At 47.5% G+C, this 22500-nt stretch overlaps 1 protein-coding gene across 1 annotated transcript in view; it reads right to left on the reverse strand.

The window, feature by feature from the left end:
* txk (TXK tyrosine kinase) overlaps window positions 1-22500 on the reverse strand; it is a 42196-nt gene that overhangs the window by 6887 nt on the left and 12809 nt on the right. Inside the window, exons 7-9 of the mRNA XM_052460721.1 lie at window positions 19102-19226; window positions 18823-18897; window positions 186-357 (exon numbers count right to left, since the gene is read on the reverse strand). Of these exons, the coding sequence (XP_052316681.1) occupies window positions 186-357; window positions 18823-18897; window positions 19102-19226 (372 nt within the window). The remainder of the gene's footprint in view (window positions 1-185; window positions 358-18822; window positions 18898-19101; window positions 19227-22500) is intronic.

The raw sequence follows: 22500 nt of genomic DNA on the forward strand, positions 1-22500 counted from the left end.
TGTGTGTGTGTGTGTTTATCAGTGTGTGTGTGTGTGTTTGTGTCTTTAACAGTGTGTGTGTGTCTGTGTATGTGTGTGTGTGTGTGTGTGTGTGTGTGTGTGTGTGTGTGTGTGTGTGTGTGTGTGTGTGTGTGTGTGTGTGTGTGTGTGTGTGTGTGTGTGTGTGTTACACATGTTCTACTCACATCATAATCTTAGCCTCCTCTATGAAGTCTTCTTCATGCATGGCTCCTTCGTTGATTGTTTTAATGGCCACCTTACACAGAGCTCTCCATGTCCCCAGCCTCACCAACCCAAACTGACCACAACCCAGCTCCTTCATTACAGTCAACTCACTAGGGTCAATCTCCCATTTCTCTACAAGGAGGGATTGAGAGAGGGAGAGGGGGAAAGAGTGACAGATCTAGGTTTACATCATTTATTTATTTATTTAAAAAACATTTTATTTCACCTTCATTTAACCAGGTATTTATATATATAACCCTAACCCTTTATTTAACCAGGTATTTAGATATATAACCCTAACCCTTTATTTAACCAGGTATTTATATATATAACCCTAACCCTTTATTTAACCAGGTATTTATATATATAACCCTTTATTTAACCAGGTATTTATATATATAACCCTTTATTTAACCAGGTATTTATATATATAACCCTTTATTTAACCAGGTATTTATATATATAACTCTAACCCTTTATTTAACCAGGTATTTATAAATATAACCCTAACCCTTTATTTAACCAGGTATTTATATATATAACCCTAACCCTTTATTTAACCAGGTATTTATATATATAACCCTAACCCTTTATTTAACCAGGTATTTATATATATAACCCTTTATTTAACCAGGTATTTATATATATAACCCTAACCCTTTATTTAACCAGGTATTTATATATATAACCCTAACCCTTTATTTAACCAGGTATTTATATATATAACCCTAACCCTTTATTTAACCAGGTATTTATATATATAACCCTTTATTTAACCAGGTATTTATATATATAACCCTAACCCTTTATTTAACCAGGTATTTATATATATAACCCTAACCCTTTATTTAACCAGGTATTTATATATATAACTCTAACCCTTTATTTAACCAGGTATTTATATATATAACCCTTTATTTAACCAGGTATTTATATATATATAACCCTAACCCTTTATTTAACCAGGTAGGCAAGTTGAGAACAAGTTCTCATTTACAACTGCAACCTGGCCAAGATAAAGCAAAGCAGTTCGACACAAACAACGACACAGAGTTACACATGGAATAAACAAACATACAGTCACAATAGAAAACTCTATATACGATGTGAGCAAATGAGGTAAGATAAGGGAGTTAAGACAATAAATAGGCCATAGTGGCGAAATAATTACAATTTAGCAATTAAAAACTGGAATGGTAGATGTGCCGATGAGGATGTGCAAGTAGAGATACTGGGGTGCAAAGCAAAAAAATACATAACAATATGGGGATGAGGTAGTTGGGTGGGCTGTTTACAGATGGGCTGTTTACAGATGGGCTGTTTACAGATGGGCTGTTTACAGATGGGCTGTTTACAGATGGGCTGTTTACAGATGGGCTGTTTACAGATGGGCTGTTTACAGATGGGCTATTTACAGATGGGCTGTTTACAGATGGGCTATTTACAGATGGGCTGTTTACAGATGGGCTGTTTACAGATGGGCTGTTTACAGATGGGCTTTTACAGATGGGCTGTTTACAGATGGGCTGTTTACAGATGGGCTGTTTACAGATGGGCTGTTTACAGATGGGCTATTTACAGATGGGCTGTTTACAGATGGGCTGTTTACAGATGGGCTGTTTACAGATGGGCTGTTTACAGATGGGCTGTTTACAGATGGGCTGTTTACAGATGGGCTGTTTACAGATGGGCTGTTTACAGATGGGCTGTTTACAGATGGGCTGTTTACAGATGGGCTGTTTACAGATGGGCTGTTTACAGATGGGCTGTTTACAGATGGGCTGTTTACAGATGGGCTGTTTACAGATGGGCTGTTTACAGATGGGCTTTTTACAGATGGGCTATTTACAGATGGGCTTTTTACAGATGGGCTATTTACAGATGGGCTATTTACAGATGGGCTATTTACAGATGGGATATTTACAGATGGGCTATTTACAGATGGGCTATTTACAGATGGGATATTTACAGATGGGCTATTTACAGATGGGCTGTGCACAGGTACAATGATCTGCAAGCTGCTCTGACAGCTGATGCTTATAGTTAGTGAGGGAGATATGAGTCTCCAGCTTCAGGGATTTTTGCAATTTGTTCCAGTCATTGGCAGCAGAGAGCAGGAAGGAAAGGCGGCCAAATGAGGAGTTGGCTTTGGGCGTGACCAGTGAAATATACCTGCTGGAGCGCGTGCTGGGCAGGGCAGGATGGATATAAGTCTGTAACAGTTTGGGTCTAGAGTGTCTCCCCATTTGAAGAGGGGGATGACCGCGGCAGCTTTTCAGACCCTAACCAGACCCTAACCAGACTCTAACCAGACCCTAACCAGACCCTAACCCCCACCAGACCCGAACCAGAATCTAACCAGACACTAACCCCCACCAGACCCTAACCAGACACTAACCAGACCCTAACCCCCACCAGACCCTAACCAGAATCTAACCAGATTCTAACCCCCACCAGACCCTAAACAGACTCTAACCCCGACCAGACCCTAACCGGACCCTAACCAGACCCTAACCCCTACCAGACCCAAACCAGACCCAAACCAGACTCTAACCAGACCCTAACCAGACTCTAACCAGACCCTAACCAGACCTGCACCAGACTCTAACCAGACCCTAACCAGACCCTAACCAGACCCTAACCAGACCATAACCAGACTCTAACCAGACCCTAACCAGACCCCAACCAAACCTTAACCAGACCCTAACCCGAATCTAACCAGACCCTAACCAGACCCCCACCAGAACCGCACCAGACCCTGACCAGACTCTAACCAGACCCTAAACAGACCCTAACCAGACTATAACCAGACTCTACCCAGACCCTAACCAGACTCTAAGCAGACCCTAACCAGAATCTAACCAGACCCTACCCAGACCCTAACCAGACTCGAAGCAGACCCTAACCAGACTCTAACCAGACCCGACCCAGACCCTAACCAGACTCTAACCAGACCCTAACCCGACCCTACCCAGACCCTACCCAGACCCTAACCAGACTCTAACCAGACCCTAACCCAGACCCTACCCAGACCCTACCCAGACCCTACCCAGACCCTAACCAGACCCTAACCAGACTCTAACCAGACCCTAACCAGACCCTAACCCCCACCAGACCCTAACCAGACCCTAACCCCCACCAGACCCGAACCAGAATCTAACCAGACTCTAACCCCCACCAGACCCTAACCAGACCCTAACCCCCACCAGACCCTAACCAGAATCTAACCAGACTCTAACCCCCACCAGACCCTAACCAGACTCTAACCAGACTCTAACCAGACCCTAACCAGACCCTAACCCCCACCAGACCCTAACCAGAATCTAACCAGACTCTAACCCCCACCAGACCCTAAACAGACTCTAACCCCGACCAGACCCTAACCGGACCCTAACCAGACCCTAACCCCTACCAGACCCAAACCAGACCCAAACCAGACTCTAACCAGACCCTAACCAGACCTGCACCAGACCCTAACCAGAACCTAACCAGACCCTAACCAGACCCTAACCAGACCCTATCCAGACCCTAACCAGACCCCAACCAGACCCCCACCAGACCCTAACCAGACCCAGACCCTAACCAGAACCGCACCAGACCCTAACCAGACTCTAACCAGACCCTAACCCCCAGCAGACCCTAACCAGACTCTAACCAGACCTGCACCAGACGCTAACCAGAATCTAACCAGACTCTAACCAGACTCTAACCCCCACCAGACCCTAACCAGACCCTAACCAGACTCTAACCAGACCCTAACCCCCACCAGACCCTAACCAGACCATAACCAGACTCTAACCAGACCCTAACCAGACCCCAACCAGACCCTTACCAGACCCTAACCCGAATCTAACCAAACCCTAACCAGACCCCCACCAGACCCTAACCAGACCCAGACCCTAACCAGAACCGCACCAGACCCCGACCCGCACCAGACCCTAACCAGACTCTAACCAGACCCTAACCCCCAGCAGACCCTAACCAGACTCTAACCAGACCCGCACCAGACCCTAACCAGAATCTAACCAGACTCTAACCACCACCAGACCCTAAACAGACCCTAACCAGACTCTAACCAGACTCTAACCAGACCCTAACCAGACCCTAACCCCAATCAGACCCTAACCAGAATCTAACCAGACTCTAACCCCCACCAGACCCTAAACAGACTCTAACCCCGACCAGACCCTAACCGGACCCTAACCAGACCCTAACCCCTACCAGACCCAAACCAGACTTTAACCAGACCCTAACCAGACTCTAACCAGACCCTTACCAGACCCTAACCAGACCCTAACCAGACCCCAACCAGACCCTAACCAGACCCTAACCCGAATCTAACAAGACCCTAACCAGACCCCCACCAGACCCTAACCAGACACAGACCCTAACCAGAACCGCACCAGACTCTGACCCGCACCAGACCCTGACCAGACTCTAACCAGATCCTAACCAGACCCTAACCAGACTATAACCATACTATAACCAGACTCTACCCAGACCCTAACCAGACTCTAAGCAGACCCTAACCAGAATCTAACCAGACCCTACCCAGACCCTAACCAGACTCGAAGCAGACCCTAACCAGACTCTAACCAGACCCGACCCAGACCCTAACCAGACTCTAACCAGACCCTAACCCGACCCTACCCAGACTCTAACCAGACCCTAACCCCAGACCCTACCCAGACCCTACCCAGACCCTAACCAGACTCTAAGCAGACCCTAACCAGACTCTAACCAGACCCTAAACCGACCCTAAATCGACCCTACCCAGACCCTACCCAGACCTTAACCAGACCCTAACCAGACTATAACCAGACCCTAACCAGACCCTAACCAGACCCTAACCCCCACCAGACCCTAACCAGAATCTAACCAGACTCTAACCCCCACCAGACCCTAAACAGACTCTAACCCAGACCAGACCCTAACCGGACCCTAACCAGACCCTAACCCCTACCAGACCCAAACCAGACTCTAACCAGACGCTAACCAGACCCTAACCAGACCATAACCAGACTCTAACCAGACCCCAACCAGACCCTTACCAGACCCTAACCAGAACCTAACCAGACCCTAACCAGACCCTATCCAGACCCTAACCAGACCCCAACCAGACCCCCACCAGACCCTAACCAGACCCAGACCCTAACCAGAACCGCACCAGACCCTAACCAGACTCTAACCAGACCCTAACCCCCAGCAGACCCTAACCAGACTCTAACCAGACCTGCACCAGACGCTAACCAGAATCTAACCAGACTCTAACCAGACTCTAACCCCCACCAGACCCTAACCAGACCCTAACCAGACTCTAACCAGACCCTAACCCCCACCAGACCCTAACCAGACCATAACCAGACTCTAACCAGACCCTAACCAGACCCCAACCAGACCCTTACCAGACCCTAACCCGAATCTAACCAAACCCTAACCAGACCCCCACCAGACCCTAACCAGACCCTAACCAGAACCGCACCAGACCCCGACCCGCACCAGACCCTAACCAGACTCTAACCAGACCCTAACCCCCAGCAGACCCTAACCAGACTCTAACCAGACCCGCACCAGACCCTAACCAGAATCTAACCAGACTCTAACCACCACCAGACCCTAAACAGACCCTAACCAGACTCTAACCAGACTCTAACCAGACCCTAACCAGACCCTAACCCCAATCAGACCCTAAACAGACTCTAACCCCGACCAGACCCTAACCGGACCCTAACCAGACCCTAACCCCTACCAGACCCAAACCAGACTTTAACCAGACCCTAACCAGACTCTAACCAGACCCTTACCAGACCCTTACCAGACCCTAACCAGACCCTAACCAGACCCCAACCAGACCCTAACCAGACCCTAACCCGAATCTAACAAGACCCTAACCAGACCCCCACCAGACCCTAACCAGACACAGACCCTAACCAGAACCGCACCAGACCCTGACCCGCACCAGACCCTGACCAGACTCTAACCAGATCCTAACCAGACCCTAACCAGACTATAACCATACTATAACCAGACTCTACCCAGACCCTAACCAGAATCTAACCAGACCCTACCCAGACCCTAACCAGACTCGAAGCAGACCCTAACCAGACTCTAACCAGACCCGACCCAGACCCTAACCAGACTCTAACCAGACCCTAACCCGACCCTACCCAGACCCTACCCAGACCCTAACCAGACTCTAACCAGACCCTAACCCCAGACCCTACCCAGACCCTACCCAGACCCTAACCAGACTCTAAGCAGACTCTAACCAGACCCTAAACCGACCCTAAATCGACCCTACCCAGACCCTACCCAGACCTTAACCAGACCCTAACCAGACTATAACCAGACCCTAACCAGACCCTAACCCCCACCAGACCCGAACCAGAATCTAACCAGACTCTAACCCCCACCAGACCCTAACCAGACCCTAACCAGACCCTAACCCCCACCAGACCCTAACCAGAATCTAACCAGACTCTAACCCCCACCAGACCCTAACCAGACCCTAACCAGACTCTAACCAGACCCTAACCAGACCCTAACCCCCACCAGACCCTAACCAGAATCTAACCAGACTCTAACCCCCACCAGACCCTAAACAGACTCTAACCCCGACCAGACCCTAACCGGACCCTAACCAGACCCTAACCCCTACCAGACCCAAACCAGACCCAAACCAGACTCTAACCAGACGCTAACCAGACCCTAACCAGACCATAACCAGACTCTAACCAGACCCGAACCAGACCCTTACCAGACCCTAACCCAAATCTAACCAGACCCTAACCAGACCCCCACCAGACCCTAACCAGACCCAGACCCTAACCAGAACCGCACCAGACCCTGACCCGCACCAGACCCTAACCAGACTCTAACCAGACTCTAACCAGACCCTAACCCCCAGCAGACCCTAACCAGACTCTAACCAGACCCTAACCAGAATCTAACCAGACTCTAACCCCCACCAGACCCTAACCAGACCCTAACCAGACTCTAACCAGACACTAACCAGACCCTAACCAGACCCTAACCCCCACCAGACCCTAACCAGAATCTAACCAGACTCTAACCCCCACCAGACCCTAAACAGACTCTAACCCCGACCAGACCCTAACCCCTACCAGACCCAAACCAGACCCAAACCAGACTCTAACCAGACCCTAACCAGGCTCTAACCAGACCCTACCCAGACCCTTACCAGACCCTTACCAGACCCTAACCAGACCCTAACCAGACCCTAAACCAGACCCCAACCAGACCCTAACCAGACCCTAACCCGAATCTAACAAGACCCTAACCAGATCCCCACCAGACCCTAACCAGACCCAGACCCTAACCAGAACCGCACCAGACCCTGACCTGCACCAGACCCTAACCAGACTCTAACCAGACCCTAACCCCCAGCAGACCCTAACCAGACTCTAACCAGACCCTAACCAGACCCGCACCAGACCCTAACCAGACGCTAACCCCCACCAGACCCTAGCCAGACCCTAACCAGACCCTAACCAGACTCTAGCCAGACCCTAACCAGACTCTAACCAGACTCTAAACAGACCCTAACCCCCACCAGACCCGCACCAGACCCTAACCAGACCCTAACCCCCACCAGACCCGACCTAGAATCTAACCAGACTCTAACCCCCACCAGAACCTAACCAGACCCTAACCAGACCCTAACCAGAATCTAACCAGACTCTAACCCCCACCAGACCCTAACCAGACCCTAACCAGACTCTAACCAGACCCTAACCAAACCCTAACCCCCACCAGACCCTAACCAGAATCTAACCAGACTCTAACCCCCACCAGACCCTGACCAGACTCTAACCAGACTCTAACCAGACCCTAACCAGACCCTAACCCCAATCAGACCCTAACCAGAATCTAACCAGACTCTAACCCCCACCAGACCCTAAACAGACTCTAACCCCGACCAGACCCTAACCGGACCCTAACCAGACCCTAACCCCTACCAGACCCAAACCAGACCCAAACCAGACTCTAACCAGACCCTAACCAGACCCTAACCAGACCTGCACCAGACCCTTACCAGACCCTAACCAGACCCTAACCAGACCCTAACCAGACCCCAACCAGACCCTAACCAGACCCTAACCCGAATCTAACCAGACCCTAACCAGACCCCCACCAGACCCTAACCAGACCCTAACCCCTACCAGACCCAAACCAGACCCAAACCAGACTCTAACCAGACCCTAACCAGACCCTAACCAGACCTGCACCAGACCCTTACCAGACCCTAACCAGACCCTAACCAGACCCTAACCAGACCCCAACCAGACCCTAACCAGACCCTAACCCGAATCTAACCAGACCCTAACCAGACCCCCACCAGACCCTAACCAGACCCAGACCCTAACCAGAACCGCACCAGACCCTGACCCGCACCAGACCCTAACCAGACTCTAACCAGACCCTAAGCCCCAGCAGACCCTAACCAGACTCTAACCAGACCCTAACCAGACCCGCACCAGACTCTAACCCCCACCAGACCCTAACCAAAACCTAACCAGACTCTAATCAGAGCCGAACCATACTCTAACCAGACTCTAACCCCCACCAGACCCTAACCAGAACCTAACCAGACTCTAATCAGAGCCTAACCAGACTCTAACCAGACCCTAACCCCCACCAGACCCTAACCAGACCCTAACCAGACTCTAACCAGACTCTAACCAGACTCTAACCAGACACTAATCAGACCCTAACCAGACCCTAACCAGACTCTAACCAGACACTAATCAGACCCTAACCCCCACCAGACCCTAACCAGACCTGCACCAGACCCTTACCAGACCCTAACCAGACCCTAACCAGACCCTAACCAGACCCCAACCAGACCCTAACCAGACCCTAACCCGAATCTAACCAGACCCTAACCAGACCCCCACCGGACCCTAACCAGACCCTAACCCCTACCAGACCCAAACCAGACCCAAACCAGACTCTAACCAGACCCTAACCAGACCCTAACCAGACCCTTACCAGACCCTTACCAGACCCTAACCAGACCCTAACCAGACCCTAACCAGACCCCAACCAGACCCTAACCAGACCCTAACCCGAATCTAACCAGACCCTAACCAGACCCCCACCAGACCCTAACCAGACCCAGACCCTAACCAGAACCGCACCAGACCCTGACCCGCACCAGACCCTAACCAGACTCTAACCAGACCCTAAGCCCCAGCAGACCCTAACCAGACTCTAACCAGACCCTAACCAGACCCGCACCAGACTCTAACCCCCACCAGACCCTAACCAAAACCTAACCAGACTCTAATCAGAGCCGAACCATACTCTAACCAGACTCTAACCCCCACCAGACCCTAACCAGAACCTAACCAGACTCTAATCAGAGCCTAACCAGACTCTAACCAGACCCTAACCCCCACCAGACCCTAACCAGACCCTAACCAGACTCTAACCAGACTCTAACCAGACTCTAACCAGACACTAATCAGACCCTAACCAGACCCTAACCAGACTCTAACCAGACACTAATCAGACCCTAACCCCCACCAGACCCGAACCAGACTCTAACCCCCACCACCCCTGACCCGCTAATATAGAAAAAAAAATTGACAGGGGGTGCAGGATTTAGTTTTGCCTAAAGATATATTTCTGCTTATAATTTCTGACACTTTGGTAGGCTATTTGTTAGTCAACTTGTCTATAATTAGATACATGCAGATTCCCTGCTGTTATATTTTACCCTAGAATACTAAATTAACTATTGCTCAAGATCACTTCCTGAGTCAAGATCACTTCCTGAGTCAAGATCACTTCCTGATTCAAAATGCAAGCCGAGATCTACCGCTCTGATGTTTCAAAAACATCACTTCATAAAAGTAAGCCTATGCAACATGAACCAATTAAAAACCGTTCTGTAACGATGAGGTTTGTGCAGTGGGCATTAGGCCCAATACATTATCACCACATAGTGGCTATGCTCAGTAGGCATTAGGCCCAATACATTATCACCTCATAGTGGCTATGCTCAGTGGGCATTAGACCCAATACATTATCACCACATAGTGGCTATGCTCAGTAGGCATTAGGCCCAATACATTATCACCTCATAGTGGCTATGCTCAGTGGGCATTAGACCCAATACATTATCACCACATAGTGGCTATGCTCAGTAAGCATCAGGCCCAATACATTATCACCTCATAGTGGCTATGCTCAGGAGGCATTAGACCCAATACATTATCACCTCATAGTGGCTATGATGGTAGGCATTAGACCCAATACATTATCACCTCATAGTGGCTATGATGGTAGGCATTAGACCCAATACATTATCACATCATAGTGGCTATGCTCAGTAGGCATTAGACCCAATACATTATCACCTCATAGTGGCTATGATGGTAGGCATTAGACCCAATACATGATCACCTCATAGTGGCTATGCTCAGTAGGCATTAGGCCCAATACATTATCACCTCATAGTGGCTATGATGGTAGGCATTAGACCCAATACATTATCACCTCATAGTGGCTATGCTCAGTGGGCATTAGGCCCAATACATTATCACCACATAGTGGCTATGCTCAGTAGGCATTAGGCCCAATACATTATCACCACATAGTGGCTATGCTCAGTAGGCATTAGGCCCAATACATTATCACCACATAGTGGCTATGCTCAGTAGGCATTAGGCCCAATACATTATCACCTCATAGTGGCTATGCTCAGTAGGCATTAGGCCCAATACATTATCACCTCATAGTGGCTATGCTCAGTAGGCATTAGACCCAATACATTATCACCTCATAGTGGCTATGCTCAGTGGGCATTAGGCCCAATACATTATCACCACATAGTGGCTATGCTCAGTAGGCATTAGGCCCAATACATTATCACCACATAGTGGCTATGCTCAGTAGGCATTAGGCCCAATACATTATCACCACATAGTGGCTATGCTCAGTAGGCATTAGGCCCAATACATTATCACCTCATAGTGGCTATGCTCAGTAGGCATTAGGCCCAATACATTATCACCTCATAGTGGCTATGCTCAGTAGGCATTAGGCCCAATACATTATCACCTCATAGTGGCTATGCTCAGTGGGCATTAGACCCAATACATTATCACCACATAGTGGCTATGCTCAGTAAGCATCAGGCCCAATACATTATCACCTCATAGTGGCTATGCTCAGGAGGCATTAGACCCAATACATTATCACCTCATAGTGGCTATGATGGTAGGCATTAGACCCAATACATTATCACCTCATAGTGGCTATGCTCAGTACGCATTAGGCCCAATACATTATCACGTCATAGTGGCTATGCTCAGGAGGCATTAGACCCAATACATTATCACCTCATAGTGGCTATGCTCAGTAGGCATTAGACCCAATACATTATCACATCATAGTGGCTATGCTCAGTAGGCATTAGGCCCAATACATTATCACCTCATAGTGGCTATGCTCAGTGGGCATTAGACCCAATACATTATCACCACATAGTGGCTATGCTCAGTAAGCATCAGGCCCAATACATTATCACCTCATAGTGGCTATGCTCAGGAGGCATTAGACCCAATACATTATCACCTCATAGTGGCTATGATGGTAGGCATTAGACCCAATACATTATCACCTCATAGTGGCTATGCTCAGTACGCATTAGGCCCAATACATTATCACGTCATAGTGGCTATGCTCAGGAGGCATTAGACCCAATACATTATCACCTCATAGTGGCTATGCTCAGTAGGCATTAGACCCAATACATTATCACATCATAGTGGCTATGCTCAGTAGGCATTAGACCCAATACATTATCACATCATAGTGGCTATGCTCAGTAGGCATTAGACCCAATACATTATCACCTCATAGTGGCTATGCTCAGTAGGCATTAGACCCAATACATTATCACCTCATAGTGGCTATGCTCAGTGGGCATTAGACCCAATACATTATCACCTCATAGTGGCTATGATGGTAGGCATTAGACCCAATACATTATCACCTCATAGTGGCTATGATGGTAGGCATTAGACCCAATACATTATCACCTCATAGTGGCTATGATGGTAGGCATTAGGCCCAATACATTATCACCTCATAGTGGCTATGCTCAGTGGGCATTAGACCCAATACATTATCACCACATAGTGGCTATGCTCAGTAGGCATTAGGCCCAATACATTATCACCACATAGTGGCTATGCTCAGTGGGCATTAGACCCAATACATTATCACCACATAGTGGCTATGCTCAGTAGGCATTAGGCCCAATACATTATCACCTCATAGTGGCTATGCTCAGTAGGCATTAGACCCAATACATTATCACCTCATAGTGGCTATGCTCAGTAGGCATTAGACCCATATCAACTCATAGTGGCTGAATCAAGTGCACCTACCGCCAACAGAACTAGCGCTGCTGAATCAAGTGCACCTTCCACCAACAGAACTAGGGCTGCTGAATCAAGTGCACCTTCCACCAACAGAACTAGGGCTGCTGAATCAAGTGCACCTACCGCCAACAGCACTAGGGCTGCTGAATCAAGTGCACCTATCACCAACAGCACTAGGGATGCTGAATCAAGTGCACCTCCCACCAACAGAACTAGGGCTGCTGAATCAAGTGCACCTACCGCCAACAGAACTAGGGCTGCTGAATCAAGTGCACCTACCACCAACAGAACTAGGGCTGCTGAATCAAGTGCACCTATCACCAACAGAACAAGGGCCGCTGAATCAAGTGCACCTACCACCAACAGAACTAGGGCTGCTGAATCAAGTGCACCTACCACCATCAGAACTAGGGCTGCTGAATCAAGTGCATCTATCACCAACAGAACAAGGGCCGCTGAATCAAGTGCACCTACCACCAACAGCACTAGGGATGCTGAATCAAGTGCACCTCCCACCAACAGCACTAGGGCTGCTGAATCAAGTGCACCTATCGCCATCAGCACTAGGGCTGCTGAATCAAGTGCACCTACCACCAACAGAACTAGGGCTGCTGAATCAAGTGCACCTACCACCAACAGAACTAGGGCTGCTGAATCAAGTGCACCTACCGCCAACAGAACTAGGGCTGCTGAATCAAGTGCACCTACCACCAACAGAACTAGCGCTGCTGAATCAAGTGCACCTACCACCAACAGAACTAGGGCTGCTGAATCAAGTGCACCTATCACCAACAGAACTAGCGCTGCTGAATCAAGTGCACCTACCACCAACAAAACTAGGGCTGCTGAATCAAGTGCACCTACCACCAACAAAACTAGGGCTGCTGAATCAAGTGCACCTATCTCCAACAGAACTAGGGCTGCTGAATCAAGTGCACCTACCACCAACAGAACTAGGGCTGCTGAATCAAGTGCACCTATCACCAACAGAACTAGGGCTGCTGAATCAAGTGCACCTACCACCAACAGAACTAGGGCTGCTGAATCAAGTGCACCTACCACCAACAGAACTAGGGCTGCTGAATCAAGTGCACCTATCACCAACAGAACTAGGGCTGCTGAATCAAGTGCCCCTATCACCAACAGAACTAGGGCTGCCGAATCAAGTGCACCTACCACCAACAGAACTAGGGCTGCTGAATCAAGTGCACCTACCACCAACAGAACTAGGGCTGCTGAATCAAGTGCACCTATCACCAACAGAACTAGGGCTGCTGAATCAAGTGCACCTACCACCAACAGCACTAGGGCTGCTGAATCAAGTGCACCTATCACCAACAGAACTAGGGCTGCTGAATCAAGTGCACCTATCACCAACAGAACTAGGGCTGCTGAATCAAGTGCACCTACCTACCACCAACAGAACTAGGGCTGCTGAATCAAGTGCACCTACCACCAACAGAACTAGGGCTGCTGAATCAAGTGCCCCTACCTACCACCAACAGAACTAGGGCTGCTGAATCAAGTGCCCCTACCTACCACCAACAGAACTAGGGCTGCTGAATCAAGTGCCCCTACCTACCACCAACAGAACTAGGGCTGCTGAATCAAGTGCACCTACCACCAACAGAACTAGGGCTGCTGAATCAAGTGCCCCTACCTACCACCAACAGAACTAGGGCTGCTGAATCAAGTGCCCCTACCTATCACCAACAGAACTAGGGCTGCTGAATCAAGTGCACCTACCACCAACAGAACTAGGGCTGCTGAATCAAGTGCCCCTACCTACCACCAACAGAACTAGGGCTGCTGAATCAAGTGCCCCTACCTACCACCAACAGAACTAGGGCTGCTGAATCAAGTGCACCTACCACCAACAGAACTAGGGCTGCTGAATCAAGTGCCCCTACCTACCACCAACAGAACTAGGGCTGCTGAATCAAGTGCCCCTACCTATCACCAACAGAACTAGGGCTGCTGAATCAAGTGCACCTACCACCAACAGAACTAGGGCTGCTGAATCAAGTGCCCCTACCTACCACCAACAGAACTAGGGCTGCTGAATCAAGTGCCCCTACCTACCACCAACAGAACTAGGGCTGCTGAATCAAGTGCCCCTATCACCAACAGAACTAGGGCTGCTGAATCAAGTGCCCCTACCTCCAACATCGCGGAACAACGTGCAGTAATAGGAACGAAAAGCTTCGTCATTGTTTTTTTTGTTTTGTTTTTTTACAGTTCTGCTTGGATGCGTATTTTATTTGGTTGAACTACTATCAGCTGTTATGATGCTGATAAACACAGGACCTTTACAGACGGTCCCTAACTGTGGTTGAACTACTATCAGCTGTTATGATGCTGATAAACACAGGACCTTTAGAGACGGTCCCTAACTGTGGTTGAACTACTATCAGCTGTTATGATGCTGATAAACACAGGACCTTTACAGACGGTCCCTAACTGTGGTTGAACTACTGTCAGCTGTTATGATGCTGATAAACACAGGACCTTTACAGACGGTCCCTAACTGTGGTTGAACTACTATCAGCTGTTATGATGCTGATAAACACAGGACCTTTAGAGACGGTCCCTAACTGTGGTTGAACTACTATCAGCTGTTATGATGCTGATAAACACAGGACCTTTACAGACGGTCCCTAACTGTGGTTGAACTACTGTCAGCTGTTATGATGCTGATAAACACAGGACCTTTACAGACGGTCCCTAACTGTGGTTGAACTACTGTCAGCTGTTATGATGCTGATAAACACAGCACCACTACAGACAGTACCTAACTGCTGAGAATGAGCATTCTCATTCTCTCAAGATGCTGAAAGAAATTAATCATATTTCTCCACTCCTGTTCCAGTCAAAATGTTGCCTACATTTGGTGTTTAAGTTTACTGCAATAAATTAAGTTAATATTAAGGCTATGTGAGAGGTTATAGACCCTACAGTAAGGCTATGAGAGGTTATAGACCCTACAGTAAGGCTATGAGAGGTTATAAACCCTACAGTAATGCTATGAGAGGTTATAGACCCTACAGTAAGACTATGTGAGAGGTTATAGACCCTAAAGTAAGGTTATGAGAGGTCATAGACCCTACAGTAAGCTATGAGAGGTTATAGACCCTACAGTAAGGCTATGAGAGGTTATAGACCCTACAGTAAGGCTATGTGAGAGGTTATAGACCCTACAGTAAGGCTATGAGAGGTTATAGACCCTACAGTAAGGCTATGAGAGGTTATAGACACCACAGTAAGGTTATGAGAGGTTATAGACCCTACAGTAAGGTTATGAGAGGTTATATATCCTACAGTAAGGTTATGAGTGGTTATAGACCCTACAGTAAGGTTATGAGAGGTTATAGACCCTACAGTAAGGCTATGAGAGGTTATAGACCCTACATTAAGGCTATGTGAGAGGTTATAGACCCTACAGTAAGGTTATGAGAGGTTATAGACCCTACAGTAAGGTTATGTGAGAGGTTATAGACCCTACAGTAAGGTTATGAGAGGTTATAGACCCTACAGTAAGGTTATGAGAGGTTATAGACCCTACAGTAAGGCTATGAGAGGTTATAGACCCTACAGTAAGGCTATGAGAGGTTATAGACCCCACAGTAAGCTTATGAGAGGTTATAGACCCTACAGTAAGGTTATGAGAGGTTATATATCCTACAGTAAGGTTATGAGAGGTTATAGACCCTACAGTAAGGTTATGAGAGGTTATAGACCCTACAGTAAGGCTATGAGAGGTTATAGACCCTACATTAAGGCTATGTGAGAGGTTATAGACCCTACAGTAAGGTTATGAGAGGTTATAGACCCTACAGTAAGGTTATGTGAGAGGTTATAGACCCTACAGTAAGGTTATGAGAGGTTATAGACCCTACAGTAAGGTTATGAGAGGTTATAGACCCTACAGTAAGGCTATGTGAGAGGTTATAGACCCTACATTAAGGCTATGAGAGGTTATAGACCCTAAAGTAAGGTTATGAGAGGTCACAGACCCTACAGTAAGGCTATGAGAGGTTATAGACCCTACAGTAAGGCTATGTGAGAGGTTATAGACCCTACAGTAAGGCTATGAGAGGTTATAGACCCTACAGTAAGGCTATGTGAGAGGTTATAGACCCTACAGTAAGGTTATGAGAGGTTATAGACCCTAAAGTAAGGCTATGAGAGAGGTTATAGACCCTAAAGTAAGGTTATGAGAGAGGTTATAGACCCTAAAGTAAGGCTATGAGAGAGGTTATAGACCCTACAGTAAGGTTATGAGAGAGGTTATAGACCCTAAAGTAAGGCTATGAGAGAGGTTATAGACCCTACAGTAAGGTTATGAGAGGTTATAGACCCTAAAGTAAGGCTATGAGAGAGGTTATAGACCCTAAAGTAAGGTTATGAGAGGTTATAGACCCTACAGTAAGGCTATGAGAGAGGTTATAGACCCTACAGTAAGGCTATGTGAGAGGTTATAGACCCTGCAGTAAGGCTATGTGAGAGGTTATAGACCCTACAGTCAGTGTATTTTCAACTATCCACTTCACAGCTTTTCTCTTATTGAATTTAACTCCGACATCCTTTTAGGAATAACGTAAACTTTTTCTGCCAGTTCCCAAAAGCGTGTAGGCTATTAGCGTGTAGGCTATTAGCGTGTAAGCATTTAGCCTGTAGGCTATTAGCGTGTAGGCAATTAGTGTATAAGTGTTTAGCGTGTAGGCTATTAGCGTGTAAGCATTTAGCCTGTAGGCTATTAGCGTGTAGGCAATTAGTGTATAAGTGTTTAGCGTGTAGGCTATTACCGTGTAAGCATTTAGCCTGTAGGCTATTAGCGCGTAGGCGATTAGCGTGTAAGCATTTAGCCTGTAGGCTATTAGCGTGTAGGTGATTAGTGTGTAAGCAATTAGCGTGCAGGTGATTAGCGCGTAGGCAATTAGCGCGTAGGCTATTAGCGCGTATGCGATTAGCATGTAGGCTATTAGCGTGTAGGCGATTAGCGCGATTAGCTTAGCTTAAAAAGAATGAAAGAAAAACCTCAGTGTCGCCTACTGATACTGTTGCACAATAATTATACATTTATGGATTTTTGATTTATTTCTCTTTATTCAATCCTGCTCTTCATCCAGAAAACATTACATGACCCTAAACCCACCTGGACTGGTGTGTGTGTTTTAACGTGTGTGTGTGTTTTAGAGTGTGTGTGTGTGTGTTTTAGAGTGTGTGTGTGTGTGTGTGTGTGTTTTAGAGTGTGTGTGTGTGTGTGTTTTTAGAGTGTGTGTGTGTGTGTGTTTTAGAGTGTATGTGTGTGTGTGTTTTAGAGTGTGTGTGTGTTTTAGAGTGTGTGTGTGTGTGTGTTTTAGAGTGTGTGTGTGTTTGTGTCTTTTAGAGTGTGTGTGTGTTTTTAGAGTGTGTGTGTGTGTGTGTTTTAGAGTGTGTGAGTGTGTTTTAGAGTGTGTGAGTGTGTATTAGAGTGTGTGAGTGTGTTTTAGAGTGTGTGAGTGTGCTTTAGAGTGCGTGTGTGTGTGTTTTAGAGTGTGTGAGTGTGTTTTATAGTGTGTTTGTGTGTGTGAGTGTGTTTTAGAGTGTGTGACTGTGTTTCTGAGTGTGTGAGTGTGTTTTATAGTGTGTTTGTGTGTGCGAGTGTGTTTTAGAGTGTGTGAGTGTGTTTCAGAGTGTGTGAGTGTGTTTCAGAGTGTGTGAGTGTGTTTTATAGTGTGTTTGAGTGTGTGAGTGTGTTTCAGAGTGTGTGAGTGTGTTTCAGAGTGTGTGAGTGTGTTTCAGAGTGTGTGAGTGTGTTTCAGAGTGTGTGAGTGTGTTTTAGAGTGTGTTTGTGTGTGTGAGTGTGTTTTAGAGTGTGTGAGTGTGTTTTAGAGTGTGTGAGTGTGTTTTAGAGTGTGTGAGTGTGTTTTAGAGTGTGTGAGTGTGTTTCAGAGTGTGTGAGTGTGTTTTAGAGTGTGTGAGTGTGTTTTAGAGTGTGTGAGTGTGTTTCAGAGTGTGTGAGTGTGTTTCAGAGTGTGTGAGTGTGTTTCAGAGTGTGTGAGTGTGTTTTATAGTGTGTTTGTGTGTGTGAGTGTGTTTTAGAGTGTGTGAGTGTGTTTCAGAGTGTGTGAGTGTGTTTCAGAGTGTGTGAGTGTGTTTCAGAGTGTGTGAGTGTGTTTCAGAGTGTGTGTTGACTGACCTGAGCTGAAGCCTGGTGTAGCAGGGACACACCTGCCCATAGGTCCTACTGCATACCTTAACCTGGTCACCAGACCTGCAGACACAGAGGGCGAGAGGGAGTGTGTGTGTGTGTGTGTGTGTGTGTGTGTGTGTGTGTGTGTGTGTGTGTGTGTGTGTGTGTGTGTGTGTGTGTGTGTGTGTGTGTGTGTGTGTGTGTGTGTGTGTGTGTGTGTGTGTGTGTGTGTGTGTGTGTGTGTGTGTGTGTGTGTGTGTGTGTGTGTGTGTGTGTGTACTCTACCTGCAGCGTTGTGGTTGTGGTACTCTATGAGTTCAGGTATCGAGGTAAAGATGTGCTTCTCACAAAGATAGAAGCTTCCAGAATCATTGAGCTTTATCTGGTAGTGTCTGATACCACCGTTTATACTAAGGGGAGAGAGAGGAGCAAAAAGAGTGGGAGAGAGAGAGGGAGAGAGAGGGAGAGAGAGATAGAGAGAGAGGGGGATGGATGGATGGAGAGAGAGAGAGAGAGAGGGAGAGAGAGATAGAGAGAGAGGGGGATGGATGGATGGAGAGAGAGAGAGACAGCAGAGAGCAGAGCAGAGGTCACGATCAGATGAGCTCCTGCATTTTTCAGCATTTTCTTTTAAAAAAAACAGATGAGGAGTTAAATAAACTTGGATTTTTTTTGTCAGGAACACACACTGGATTCTACCCTCTACAACATAACCCCCACTTCAAATCAAAACTTAAAACCTACAACCTGATTTTGGACGGAATTACGGAATCACCTGGAAGGTTCACAACTACCAAGGATTTTTACTCTATACAGCAAATTCTCTGGAAAACATGGAAACCTGGAAAGACCATCCAACCTGGAACTGAGGAGTAATGCTTAGTCTGAAACTGGATTTTATTTCCAAAAGCCAAGAAGAAAATAACACAACATTACTTTATAAGGACTGAATGGGGATAATTCTGCCAAGCCTGATTGATACAGCTTCAACTAGCACTGACGTGTCACGTGAGAGGTGTCAAAGCCCAGCAATGGCAGGAGAGCCACACAGTCTACCCCAACCAAATGGAGAGGCCTTAGAGCTCCCAACTGTTCAGAGGTTTAAAATACAGTACCTTTGCATGTAAAGAATGATAAGGCAAGAAAAGATTACAAAATGAAGCTCCTTATGGAAAATCAAGAAACACTTTTTTGACTATTACAAAAATGGGAACATCAGCAACCTTATCTTCCACACAAACCGTCCCCTGGCATGGCAACTATATTAGCACCCCCCTTCAAAAGGGGGTTAACAAATAAGGATACTTGAAACCTCTGAGTCCGCTAACCTAAACCTTTAAGTCCGGAACAGTAATGGTACAGGGCAATCACCTGGAAGTTTCAGATGGACTTTCACCAAATTAAAGAATTAACCCAGAAGGATTTTTAAAGACACCCCCACAGCAAAGACCTCTCTGAAACCCCACAGATGAGCAAACCTGAAAACAACCTCCCAGCACAGAGAACTGATTGAAATGAAGGATAATGCTGGAGGTAAGGCAGGTGGAGCTGGAAACTATATTACATCCAGTCTGCAAAAGACAACAGTCCAGCAAAAACACCTACCAGACCCAGACAACAGTCCAGCACAACATTACCCCTCAACCAGACCCAGACAACAGTCCATCACACAACACCCCCTTAACCAGACAAGTCCATCACAACAACACCCCTTGACACAGTCCATCAACTAAACCCCCTGACAACAGTCCATCACAACAACACCCCTTAACCAGACAACAGTGTCAAAACACCCCTTAACCAGACAACAGTCCATCACAGGAGAGCCCCAACCAGACAACAGTCCATCACCCACCCCTTAACCAAATGGTCCAGAGGCAACACCCCTTAACCAGACAACAGTCCATCACTGACTGTCCATCACAACAACACCCCCTTAAAGACAACAGTCCATCACAACAACACCCCTGTAACCAGACATGTCCATCAAACAACACCCCTTAACCAGACAACAGTCCATCAAAAACACCCCCTTAACCAGACAACAGTCCATCACAGCAACACCCCCTTACCAGACAACAGTCCATCACAACAACACCCCTTAACCAGACAACAGTCCATCACACAACACCCCTTAACCAGACAACAGTCCATCAAACCACCCCCTTAACATGACACAGTCCATCACATTACAACTACCCCTTTGACAACAGTCCATAAGAAGGGGGTTAACCAGACAACAGTCCATACAACATACCCCTTGACAACAGTCCATCACAACTCTGAGTCCGACAAATATAAACAACACCCCCTTAAGTCCAGACAACAGTCCATCACACAACACCCCCTTAACCAGACAACAGTCCATCACACCAAACAGTTTCAGACAACAGTCCATCACCAAATTAAAGACAACAGTCCATCACAACAACACCCCTTAACCCAGAAGGAGAACACCCTCAACCAGACAACAGAGCACAACAACACCCCCTCAACCAGACAACAGTCCATCACAACAACACCCCTTCCAGACAACAGTCCAGCCCCACAGATGAGTCCATCACCCACAGCCAGACAACAGTCATCACCTCCCAGCACAGACAACAGTCCATCACAACAACACCCCATCCATCAAACAACACCCCTTAACCAGACAACAGTCCATCACCCAGCTGGAGGTCCATCAGGCAGGTGGACAACAGTCCATCACAACAACACCCCCTTAACCAGACAACAGTCCATCACAACAACACCCCCTTAACCAGACAACAGTCCATCACAACAACACCCCCTTAACCAGACAACAGTCCATCACAACAACACCCCCTTAACCAGACAACAGTCCATCACAACAACACCCCCTTAACCAGACAACAGTCCATCACAACAACACCCCCTCAACCAGACAACAGTCCATCACAACAACACCCCTTAACCAGACAACAGTCCATCACAACAACACCCCCTTAACCAGACAACAGTCCATCACAACAACACCCCCTTAACCAGACAACAGTCCATCACAACAACACCCCCTCAACCAGACCCGGAGAGCTGGAGGTGGAGAGAGACATACAGTGGGGCAAAAAAATATTTAATTATTTTCCACCATAATTTGCAAATAAATTCATTAAAAATCCTACAATGTGATTTTCTGGAGGAGGAGAGGTTGAGGGGGACGGAGGAGAGGTTGAGGGGGATGGCGTGTGACAGAGAACAACCCACTAGAGAGGTGGCCACCCCCGCAGAGAAGCCAGCAGAACAGCCCACCTCAGCACCCGACAAACACCACAGCAGAACAGTCCACACCAGACCCTGACCATAGAGTCGACATCACAGCAGAACAGACAAAAGAAAAACCCCAAGCCCAGCGACTCTCACCCCCTCAGAGCACCCCCCCCTGTCAGCCACCCTGATAGCCCTTCTGACAACCCCCCCACACCCACCGAGGACAAACACAAGACACAGATTGTACTACTTATGGACTCAAATGGGAAATATATAGAAGAAAAAAAAACTTTTCTCAAACACAGTGTGTCTAAACTCTGGTGTCCAAACACCCAGCGCATCTCGACCTTCTGTGTGAGGACCACCTAGGATCACCTAGCCACATAATAATACACACAGGCACAAATGACCTGAGAACACAGCAGGAAAGGGTGGCAACAGCACTGAAGGGAGTGA

This window comes from Oncorhynchus keta, chromosome 13, assembly GCF_023373465.1.
Source record: "Oncorhynchus keta strain PuntledgeMale-10-30-2019 chromosome 13, Oket_V2, whole genome shotgun sequence".
Lineage (NCBI taxonomy): Eukaryota > Metazoa > Chordata > Actinopteri > Salmoniformes > Salmonidae > Oncorhynchus > Oncorhynchus keta.